General features: G+C 47.2%; 1 protein-coding gene across 1 annotated transcript in view; it reads left to right on the top strand.

Moving 5' to 3' along the window:
* The first annotated feature begins 7,441 nt into the window (after positions 1 to 7,441).
* SFI1 (SFI1 centrin binding protein) overlaps positions 7,442 to 12,342 on the top strand; it is a 597,461-nt gene continuing 592,560 nt past the window's right edge. The window contains exon 1 of the mRNA XM_086942824.1: positions 7,442 to 7,510. Coding sequence (XP_086798950.1) covers positions 7,488 to 7,510 — 23 coding nt within the window. The 5' untranslated portion in view covers positions 7,442 to 7,487. The remainder of the gene's footprint in view (positions 7,511 to 12,342) is intronic.

Below are 12,342 nucleotides of genomic sequence, written 5' to 3'. Positions count from 1 at the left end.
CGATCGAAGTTGGCGTGTGGGAGCGTAGAAGTTGAGGCGGCTGTTGAGGTATCCTGGGCCTTGGTTGTGTAGGGCCTTGTGTGACATTCCTGGGTTTTATGACAGACTCTGTGGCAGGCAACCTGAGTCTACTGGCAAAGAAAAAATAGAATAAAGAAAGAATTTTGAAAGATCTTCAGGAGAGAGCGTGTGCCTCAAACACCTGGCCAAGGTTTTGGAACTTCTGTCATCTTCCATCCATACTATCGTTCCGGGCCCACTTTATCACAGGGCTTTACAAAGAAGGACGCCTTCTCACCTCAACAGGGGAATTAAGTTAGTAAGCATGTCACAGGAAGCAAAGAAAGACACAGGAGAACTGCTGGTGGCTGTATCATATGGAAGCCAGCGATGGTTGGGCAATATTGGACTTTGCTCCAGACATGGAGATAGAGTCAGATACCATTCAACGGGGCTAGGCGCCATATGCAGAGATGTCTCTATAGGAGAGAGGTGGACAGAAGAGGAACTGAAGTTCCACATCCGCTATTTGGAACTCCTCAAGTCACTGATGAGGGACAAAGTATCCTGCTGTGTGACAAAGTGTTGGTGGCAAAGCACATCAATCATCTGGGAAGAACGAGATCTAAGAACAAGGACTTGTGGCATTTTGGCCTGCTGAGGCAGATCTCAGTGACAGTGGAGTACCTTCCAGGTCAACAGAATGCAGTGGTGGATTGGAACTCGATGTTTCTTCAAGATGCAAAGGTTTGTTTGCTGGACTGCCGGTCTTCATGGCTCTGATCCGGAGAGGGAGAACTTGTGAGATGGACCTCTTTGCGTCCAGATTGAGCAATCAGCAACCAGAATACTTCAGTTAGAGACAAGATCCAGGAGCAAGAGCAGTGGATGCTTTCCTGTAGGACTGGACAGATGTCCACATGTTAAGTTTTTTTCCTCTTTCGGCATGACTGTCAGGGTTTCCACCCAGAACAGGCATTAGGAGGGAAACTGATTCTGGTGACTTACATTTGGAGATCACATGCATAATTCACTCAGAGGTCGACAGCTCTGCTAGTTTCGGGTCCAACTTCAACAGGATGGACCGGCGCCTCTCAGAGGAAACTGCGCAATTGGCGTTACCCAATTGACAGACTGCCCCCTGCGCCCACTCAATTAGATCATCAGGGTCCACAAGAGCCGAGGCTTCCTTCGCTTGAAACTCAAGGTCCAGAATCTTGGTCAGAGGTCCAAGCATTTCAAGTAGTTTATCTTGACAAGACCTCCAGGATCGGTCAAGGCCCTTCTTAGGGTCCTTAGCATATTTCTTTCAGTAGGTGACCTTCATGGGATCGACCTCCGGCGTATCTGCCATATGATCCGCAAGATCAGGTCTCAGGCATTCAGAACGGAGCCTGGCCCTAACAGAAGCATCAAAAGGTTGACGAATGTGCGCCTGTATATAAGCCGCATCTGCTGGAGAGGGTAACCAAGAGGATGAATTCGGATGGACGATATCTGCTGGTTCAAAGTTCAACAGCGATGGACGCTCCGGAGCGTCAACAAAATGTTCCTTGCGGATACGCTTCTTGGGCGGGGGCGAATCCTGGCTAGAAGTTTGAGCATTATCTGAATCGTCAGTGTCCTGAGGCGCAGAAGACTTGGAAGCCTCAGTCGCCAGAGTTTTAGCCAGTTTCTGGAAATCAGATTTGTGGGGATTGACAGGAGACTTAGAGGATTTCTTAGATGCAGGCAACCAACCCTGTTGCTGCGCATATTGATTTAAATGACGCTTCAGTGGATTTATGGCACGGACAAGCGCCTTATTGACAGACTGCTGGACACCCTTATCCAGTTCCTCCACTAAGTTATGTTCAAGAGAATCATCATCCTCATCCCCATAGTAATAGTCATCTTCTGCGTCATAATATTCCGCCATGTTACACTAGTGCAACAATTCAAAGCCCACAAGATGACTTACACTAAATCTGGAGTATCAGAGATACAATTCAGGGGGGAGTGCGAACCCCACAGCAGGCCAAGCAGAGCAAGCACAAATCTGACTCTGAAAAACAGTTAAAGTGTGGAGGGAGATAAGCCTGACGACCAAAATACACTCTAGGCAGAGCCTATGCAACAATATTACAACCGAAGCTCTTTCCTGTACTCCGGCCTCAAACGGGGTCGAAAGTACACAGGCTGTGTGTGTGGGCGTCCTAGGAAGGACCTTTCTCTCAACCGGCGCTGTGTAGAAACACTGAAGAAGGAAATACAGCAGTGCGCATGCGCGACACCGCCACCCGTGCAACCACGGGGCGAGAGCGCTCGCGCTCTCTTCGCTAGCCGGCAACCTCTACTCCCGCTCCACAATAGCAACCGGGCACCAGCGGCCAGGCGCAGGGAGGCGAACACACGCTCCCAAAGAGACACGCCGCCAAACGGGCGAAACACACGAAAATGGCAACCACAGGAATCGGAGCCGGAGCGCTCTAAGAATGCGCAAGCACCGCGCGCTGCAAATGCAAAGTAGGTAATACAAGGCAAGTGATAGTTAGCAAATACGATGCACAGAAACAGCAAAGAGCATGGGAATAAAGATAAAGTGACTTAACTGGCTGCGGAGCAGCAAAGAAAGAGGAAGAAGGACTAGTGTTGTGCCCTTTTATACTACAGACTCTATGGTTATTCCCTAATGTTCATGGGAAATGTAGTTTTTTTGGTTTTACATTGGCTGCTGAGCATTTCATTAAAGAAATGAGAAATAGCATAATCGGAGCCTCCTGTCCTGACATAGAATTAGTGGTGCTACATGCTGTCGTGAAGGCTCCACGGCTAGATATACTGAATATATTATTATTAATAATTATATAGGGGTAAGTATTATTACTCTAGTGTTACTGAGATACAGTAAGACAGGCTGGGGGGGCTTTGCACCAGCCTGCATAGCTGTTCGTTCCATTTGCAGCCAGATGTTCTTCTTGAACAGAGAAATAGTCAGAAATACCCTTTTCGTTTCCTCTGCAGTGTCCGCTCCGACTCATACGCCATACCCCCAACAAACCTGCATCACGTAGTGCTTTACTGTAGGCGGGTGCGGAGCGCTAAATAGCTGCAGCGTCTCCAAAAATGTGCGTTGTTGTCTGAAGCGCTTGCGATCTGCAGCCCCGCAGATAGGCGCTACCATCCCAATGTATCCAGTGTGCCACGTGAAGGAAGGGGTGGGGGCACAATCTGCCCTTGCTCGGGCGCGCGCCGGCGCATTTTATCATTTGCCTCGTGATGTTTGCATTCGTCCGGTCAAAGCTCCTGATTTTATCATTATCGCCTTGTGCTTGTCTCTGGCGGATGATGTTTTTCATGTAAAGAACCCCCGCTGGGGGGATTTTTTTCAATATTGGTACACAGAACATGTCTGTCCATTTTGGGCGGAAGTCGCCAGTAGATAATTGACGGAGCTGGTGTCTGTTGTCAGCAGAGGCGGCAGACATCGAGTCACGGCTCCTCCGCGCGAACACGTGTGATCCCGGGCGATCGCTCTCTAGTATGGGTCCTATGGTCTTAAAAAGTTGACGTCTACCCCGGATGCTGGCTTTATAATATGAAAATATTGAACTGCAAAATGGTTCGACATGAAAATAAAAGGGTGTACGCCCCTTGAGGTGTATACGGGGCCCTACTCTGATAACGAAACGCCGACAATGCAATACAGGGATATATTTTTAATAAAGTGCAAGCCCACCATGCTACCTCCCCGGGGCTGCGCCCGCTCAGTCTGCAGTGGGGTGCACAGAAGATGCTGTGTGCCTTTATGCAAAATCTGCACGGTTTCCGCTGTATACATCTATGATTCCGGACATTATCACTTTACAATAAGCGCTCACGTCTCAGTTTGCCATCCCGGTCTCGGCGTGTCCTAGAGTAGGATGCCCAGGGCCTGCCCTAGCCCGGTGCCCAGGTACCCGAGGGGTGAGGCGCAGGATCCTGGAGTGCCAGCACCTAACACCCCCCCCCCCGCGGTGCCTCACTCACAGCTCCAACCCTAACAAGTTCGGCTGTCGGTGTTTACACATGGCAACGTAGAACAACTCTAACGACTAGTCGCCTATGTGACTGTTAGAGTATATCCATGTGTAGCCCTTCCCTATGTATATAGAGATAACTCTAATCACTAGACCATGCCGTAGTCCGCTTTGCTCTCTACCATTCCTATGTGACTTTTAGAGTATATCCAGTCTTACCCATTCCCTATGTATATAGAGATAACTCTAATCACTAGTTTATGCAGTAGTCCGCTGTGCTCTCTACCATTCCTATGTGACTCTTAAGAGTATATCCATGTGTATCCCCTCCCTAAGTAGATAGAGATATTACTAGTATATGCCTAGAGTTTATCCATTTGTATCTCCTCCTTGTTTGACTTTATCTCTTGTACATTCGCAATTTTTTCTGTTTGTACCTTTTTAGGTCTCGCCTGTCGATGCGCATGCGCATCGAGCAAGGCGAGAGTATTGCGAGTTATCCACTCTTTATCCACACTGCAAGGAATCGTGGCGATTCCTTGCAGTGCCCGTGACTTTTAAGGTCAATGCGCATGCGCATTGAGCTTATGCGCATGCGCATTGACCTTAAAAGCGCGTGCGCGTGCACGTCCGTCTTTGTTTACCCGCTCCGCCCCCTCCCGCCGTGTCGCATTTCTCCTCCCCCTCCCCTCTCTTCCTTCCGTCTAACGCCGTCTAACTTCCTTCCGCGTAACACCGCCGCAACGGTCACATCCTGCCGGGTCGCACCTCTCCCCTCTCCGCCCCCTCCCCTGCCCGCCCCCTCCCCTGCCCGCCGTGTTACGGTGAAAGGCTTGTTTTTGGTTTGTATATTTTAACCCGCTCCGCCCCCTCCCCTTCCCTCCGTGTCGCATTTCTCCTCCCCCCTCCCCTCTCTTCCGTCCGTCCGTCTTGTTTTCTTTCTCTCCTGCCTCTCCTCGCCAATGTCTTTCTACTTGTAACCCCATTCCATCACTCGCCTCACTCTTCCCTTGTCACCCCACTCTCTCCCTTGCTCCTCTCATTTGCTTTGCTTCCCCACCATGTCCTCTGACGTGTGCCTTCCCCTCCCCTCCCCTCCCCCGCGGCACACCCCACCTCTTCTCGTTTTCCCCTCGCCCTCCCCCTCCTCCCTCAGCCATCGCTCCCATCTCTCTTTGATCTGAGTGAAACTATTAATGGGGTCTCTTAAAGAAATGCACAGGATTCTCTGGCAGCAGTATATTTTAAATTGTACACCAAAATTCATCAAGTTGTATACTGGTAGGGTCTCTTTGTAACAAATCTCTTGTTGAGTAGGTATCTGATGTCTGCACTGTGAGCTCACTAATAGAATACATCTGTTAGTTTCTGATGAGCTACAAATAGCTGCAGGAAGTGGGACGAGCTGGGAGTTGTAGTTCGCCCTGCGTGTTGGTTAGCTGTACCTCATGCTTTCCCTGCGCTGATGCTACCCAGCTTCCACTAGCAATACGGACATTAGCAGTGGAATCTTTGTACATGTGTTGTCCATGATGCTTGTTGATGCCCCTATATCTGACTCGTGAGTATGGAATAAGCTGTTGGTGTGGCACTCAGGTTCTCAAATGAGCACAAACCAGAAGGTCACAGTTTTGAGAGTGGCAGTAGCTAGGAGAAACAAGAACTTTGTGCAGTTGACACGGGCAGTAATTTTGATTTATGGGCACATGTAACTTGGATAGTTTTGTTGTACATGCCCTAGGAAAGACTTACATAACATTGGTATACACTTGTAAGCTAGAACGTCCGTCTTGTTTTCTTTCTCTCCTGCCTCTCCTCGCCAATGTCTTTCTACTCGTAACCCCATTCCATCACTCGCCTCACTCTTCCCTTGTCACCCCACTCTCTCACTTGCTCCTCTCATTTGCTTTGCTTCCCCACCATGTCCTCTGACGTGTGCCTTCCCCTCCCCTCCCCTCCCCCGCGGCTCACCCCACCTCTTCTCGTTTTCCCCTCGCCCTCCCCCTCTTCCCTCAGCCATCGCTCCCATCTCTCTTTGATCTGAGTGAAACTATTAATGGGGTCTCTTAAAGAAATGCACAGGATTCTCTGGCAGCAGTATATTTTAAATTGTACACCAAAATTCATCAAGTTGTATACTGGTAGGGTCTCTTTGTAACACTCACACTCACCCACCCTCACCCTCACTCACCTTCACCCTCAACCCCTCACCCTCACTCACCCCCCCTCACCCTCAACCCCTCACCCTCCCTCACCCTCAACCCCTCACCCTCACTCACCCTCACTCACCCTCAACCCCTCACCCTCAATCCCTCACCCACACTCACCCCCACTCACCCTCACTCACACTCACCCACCCTCACCCTCAACCCCTCACTCACCCTCACCCTCAACCCCTCACCCTCACCCACCCTCAACCCCTCACCCACCCTCAACCCCTCACCCCCTCACTCACCCTCAACCCCTCACTCACCCTCACCCTCACTCACCCTCAACCCCTCACCCTCACCCACCCTCAACCCCTCACCCACCCTCAACCCCTCACCCCCTCACTCACCCTCAACCCCTCACTCACCCTCAACCCCTCACTCACCCTCAACCCCTCACTCACCCTCACCCTCAACCCCTCACTCACCCTCACCCTCACTCACCCTCAACCCCTCACCCTCACCCACCCTCAACCCCTCACCCACCCTCAACCCCTCACCCTCAACCCCTCACTCACCCTCAACCCCTCACTCACCCTCACTCACCCTCAACCCCTCACTCACCCTCAACCCCTCACTCACCCTCACTCACCCTCGACCCCTCAGCCTCACCCTCACTCACCCTCAACCCCTCACCCTCACTCACCCTCACTCACCCTCAACCTCATGCTAAAGATTTACAAAAAAACCCATAAACAATTCTAAAAGTACTAACTCTAATGCTGCGAGACCTATTGCATTTCTAATGCTTGTTTATAACGTATGTAATCCTAAATCCGTATGTTTTCAACTGGTTCTTATGTAAATCAGTAATTTGCAAATGTTTTGTCCGCTTGTAACCTTCAGTCCTTATGTTTGAAACTGGGTCCTATGTAAAGCGCTCTGACACCTTCGGGTAAAGTTCGCGCTATATAAAATCGCACAAATAAATAAATAAATAAAATACGTAAATGTGTGAACAGGGAATGCAGTCCCTGATGGGCGGGCGAATAATGCGTCTGCGCACACAACATCAAGCGAAACACGCATGCGCAACGCATGCGCAAAGCGTAGGGGGCACAGAGCTCTATAGGGTACAGTTAGATAGTACAGAGGCAACGTAATAGAGTGGTTCGAATGTGCGCATGCGTGCTACCGGGCGTCATCGGTTTCCATGAGAACGGCCACACTTTCTGGAGGAGTGGGCGGGAAAACAAGCGCGGAGGTCGGGGCGGGCCAGACAGTAGGGCGGGGAAGTTTAATATCAAGTCTTCTGCAGGAACCGTCCACCCTCCGCAGCAAGATGGAGCGGAGGGGGCGTGGAAGGTGAGAGAAGGGGGAGACCTTCAACTAATGGGCAACCAGAAGTTAAGGGGGTGAAGATGGCCCAGGGTTCGGATATTTGGGGGCAATACCGTTAAGCTATGCCGAATTTGTAAGTGGGTAGGCATCAGGAGGAGGCGATGGTAAACAGAAGCTGCAAGGAGTAGGTTGCAGGAGGGGGGCTTGCCGCTGGAGTCAGAGAATTAAAGTGAAAAGTAACAGGAGAGGTTAGTGGAAGGGGGACGGAATAGAATAGGGAAAGAGAGGAGCGCGACGACAGAAGGTTTGAACTTGTAAAAGTGAAATAAGATGGACATGCGACAAGTGGGAGATCGAGATTTAGACTTATCATGATTGTAACCATTCTCACCTCAATTACTACTATGTATAGCTATTGGCAATGTTAAATGAAAAATGTATGTGACTCTAATTGTTGTAAAATTAATAAAAAGATTACTTAAAAAAAGTGAAATAAGAAAAGGTAGTGTAAACGAAAGAGATAGGCGTGGGATTAATCTGGACAAGACATGAAGTGTGAGAGGACAGCTAGTGCGTAACATGGAAATCTAAAAGTGTAGGTGTTCTCTCTCCCCGAATACCTATTTGCTAATGAGAAGTGAAGCTGATTCCCCAGAGTGTTACACCTCTGCTTGGAAGTATTACACTCTTGGTCACATTAAAGTAGCTCATGTTATCAGTACCTAAGAGGACCAACCGATTTAAGGCACAGGGGGCAGCGGTAGGCAAGAGGACTGAAAAGGCAGGAAGGAGTAAGAAAAGCGAGTGGCAGGCAGAGAAATCTTAAGGATTTTGGGGACCCTGGGCCAAACGGATTTTGGGGGCCCCTGTTCGGAACAGACTTGCATTTATGATCCACTTTCAGCTCTTTCATGCCCTCTTTGGACTGGTCACTGACAGTGCACTGGCATACTTGTCCAAAATCTTAACGTGTTAACATCTAATATTCAGGGACAATGATGTGTGTTTTCGATATTGTAACACAGCAGCAGCTCGCTAATCTTACTGGAAATGATCTCTGTGACACACTCCCATTTCTCATATGTGATGGCCTGTTTGATCTAAAAACCATTTTTTATGGATGTTGCATGAAACAAACACATTTTTCAGCAAAATGTGTGATATAGATTCTCACTCATGTTAAACATAAATGAACAGAAAAGGGTATTTATAACAATCTGTTTATACAAGGTCATTAGGGCAAGATTCTCTGCAGAACAAAGCTGGCTCTATCAGCCCCCCACCCGCTGAAAGGATGGGGCACTGGGCCAGAGCCCACTTTGTCCATGCCTTAAAATGTCTCTGTGGGCAGGGAATTTAAACTTAATTTTGGACAGAAAAAGAACTGCGGGTGCCCATGCACTGGAGGAAAGAAGCAACCTGCCAAGTTCAGTTAAAGGAGGGCAGACGATTAATGTTGCCCATGTTGAGTGTCTCATGGTGATTGTGTTTGCCTAAGGGATTTAAACAAATTTCAAAACAAATTGAGTGCCACCTGTCTAGTACAATGCATTCTTCACAATTCTCTTTTTTGCCCTCTCAAACCATGTGCTGCATAACATGGCAGAATCTCTGACCTTGAAAAAGACAAAAGGAGTGCACCAAAGGGATATAGCAAGTACCATATATCTTTGCATTTCACAATGTGGATAGTGTGATGTACTATTGTGCATCGAAGGGGCATTTCTTATGTCAATTGAAAGGAAATTTATCACTGGTTTGCAACTGCTCGTGCGGTTTGTCAGTTAGTAAACATTCACAAAGTAAAAGCTGTCCAGAAGAGTGGGCCTTTGTGTTAGGGTTCAGAAGTGTGGTCACATGGTTCTTCCTCACCATAGATGCCCCTTTCACAATGTAATTTTTTTAGGTATCGGCTCTAGTAAGCGCATGCGCAGACCCGAAGAGACCTGTATATACCTTGTGGGCTTCAGCCCGCTAAAGGGTTCCCATTTGCTGTACCCATCGTCGCCCTCTTATTCTTTCTCATTTTCCATGGCATGCATGTGTCATACCTTTTCCTGCCCTCCCCGAGGGCATGGCCCAATTAGTGCTATCCCTTGACTGCTCCAATTTAATGATCATCTTAGGAACTTCTTTTTTTTTTCTCTGTTAAAGAGTTTTCGTGTTTTCACTCGCTCCGAGCGCTGTTAAACAGGCCTGTAAATCTTGTTCTTATCTCGTCACGTTTGCTGTGCATTCAAAGAACAAGATCAAATATCGAATGCTGTTTTCCATGAGCACCTGTTTACTTTTCTTTCTCTGACTTCAAAGTGATTGCTTAAATGTCAGCCTCACCGGCGCTCATGGCTGCTTAGTTTACTTCGCAGCCCGGAAAGCTCAGTCTCCTCTCAGCCCACATCCAAGTGTGACAGACACATTCTGCACATTACCTCAGTAATGAGCTTCTTTCACTCTACAAACTATCACTCCCACTTCTTTATATATAGCTGTATTTCAGGTTCTTAGTAACTGATGGTGGAATTTATATATTTCTATTTTTGGAATTCTGTGGCAATGCACTAAAGATGCGATTGTGACAAACAGTGTATGAACCGCACCCTACTAAATCGAAAATTACCATAAAAACCAATAGTAACTCTGAAACAGAACAATCACAGACCAGGATGTGGATGCCCACCTTGGAAAAGGTTACCACTTCTCTGTATTGCCAACACCTCCCATCGTCAGTGCTTGTTTAAAGGGTAGGAGCCTTTCATCGGCCATCGTTTTCCAGTGTTTGCAATGTCTACCTCAGTGGCAGGGAGACATAAGTAAGTCCCTTCGGTGAGCACTTTTGTACACTTTTTCAAATGTGCATGACTTTTAAACCATATTTTTTTTTTCCTAGGAGCTAGTGCTTTTCTTGGCTCAAACTTTTTCAGATATTGTGCGCTAGGCCGTTGTTTGTCTGCAGACAGTTGTGTGTTGAGACTCTGGATTTTGCGTACAGGAAAACGATGTACTGAGTACGATTAAAGTCTCTCGCTCCTGCAATGCTCATTACCCTGCCACCTGATACGCCTGCTCTCTGTTAAAACGAGAAGTCACTATCTTTCTTTATCAGTCTTAGCTGAGGAAGTTGCTTTTTACTTGTTGCAGGACTCATTTGTGCTATGATATCCAATTGTTTGGAATTTCTCTCCCAATTACTTCTGAGCATAGTGCTTTAGTAGTATGGGTGGAGGCAGCCACAGGAAAATCAATGCAGGCATTTAGGAGCTAAAGCTGTTTTCTCAGATTTGTAGACACTTGCGGTTACGTTTTGTGGAGACTTACAGAGACTTGTATGACTTGCAGTTTACAGTGTCATGCACAGCTTACTAAGATGCAGCCAATATAAAGCGTGATGCACTCTTCATTTCAATCCGATGGCATCTAAAAGTAATGTCCTGAAAAGCATAAGTTTCCATGCTTGTAATCCAAAGAATCTTATCGCTTTCAAGCAGATGAAAACAATTTGTTGAAACTGAAATGATCATAAAAGTTCTCTAGTCTCTGCCTTCAGTAGTAAACATGTTTTCATTACCATGCCTAGAGGAACCAGGCCTTTATAACTGAGAACCGCATAGATACATAAACTGCCTGCACTTATTTTTTACCTCATAGAATAGCAAAGACTGACATAAACTGGGGTTTTACAACCCTTGTTATAAATGTCATGTTATTTGAAGCATGTTCCTTTGTGTAGCGTGACAATGTGCTCTGATGCGAATGTATGCTAAGATTTTACAAAAGACAAACATGAGGCGATACGCTTTCAAATCCACACATGTGGAGGAAAAAGGTGAATGCATGCACCATTAACCCGATATATGGTTAAAGGCTAGGGCTATTTAAAAAAAACATTCGATGGTTCTTTTAATTCTTACTGCACTACTGTTTTCAGTAAATGCACAGATGATGATCTATTTGGTGTGTGACACGTCTTCAATTGGAAGGCAGTGCTCTCACCCTGGCTGTTAGCCTATCCTGTTGCCCAAAGGAGGTGAGGTAGCATACAAGCCCAAATTTTAGCAGAGAAGAACGACCTTTAGGAAAAATTGTGGAAATCTAATATCTCTGGTGCCTTTTTGCTGTGGCAGAGTTTTTTAAGATGAGAAAGCACAAGGAAAGTTAGTTGATGCTTGAAATAGTGTCTCCTTTGTAAATTTGAACTGTTGGTATTTTTAGCGATTTCCACTGAGCTCTTAGGAACACAAGTGGGGTTGCACGCTTCTCAATACTAAACATTTGTAAGTGTCTCACTTTTAAGGTCTTAGCTAGAGGCACGTGTTGTGTTTAATCTGTGGACGCCTCCCTCTCTATCTTTTACTGCTCTTTCATGCCAGGTAAATAGAAAATAAATCCTTCCTGAGGCAAAGGCAGTCCGCCTTGCCTCTCCCACTCCCAGAGACAGCAGCGCAAGTGCTTTGGTGCGTGTGTGCACACATGTGTGTTATCTCACTCACAAAAACTGAAGTGGCCTCCATATGCTTAGGATTTTTACATGACCTGCAGCCATGTAAAACAGCAGCTGTGCTGCTATTCAGCATGGCTAAAAGACAATAACATTGACTACGGCAATACCTCTCAGATTGCCAATACCCATTTGCTTTGCCAATGCTTGTTTCAGCAGGCATTCCAATCCCTGCCATTTGTATATTGCAGTACTGAAAATTTGCAAATGCAGAGTTGGCGGTCTGTTCATAGCTGTTAGTTAAAAGGTGACGAGGTTTCGAAAACCAAAAACTATGGCACACAACAGACACAGAAGACAACCACGAAGCACAGAATTACTTGATTGACCGCACTCGCCGGCATCAAGAACAGACAACAAG

This window comes from Lissotriton vulgaris, chromosome 11 (genome assembly GCF_964263255.1).
Source record: "Lissotriton vulgaris chromosome 11, aLisVul1.2, whole genome shotgun sequence".
NCBI classification, from domain to species: domain Eukaryota; kingdom Metazoa; phylum Chordata; class Amphibia; order Caudata; family Salamandridae; genus Lissotriton; species Lissotriton vulgaris.
This window is presented reverse-complemented; position numbering and strand designations above follow the sequence as displayed.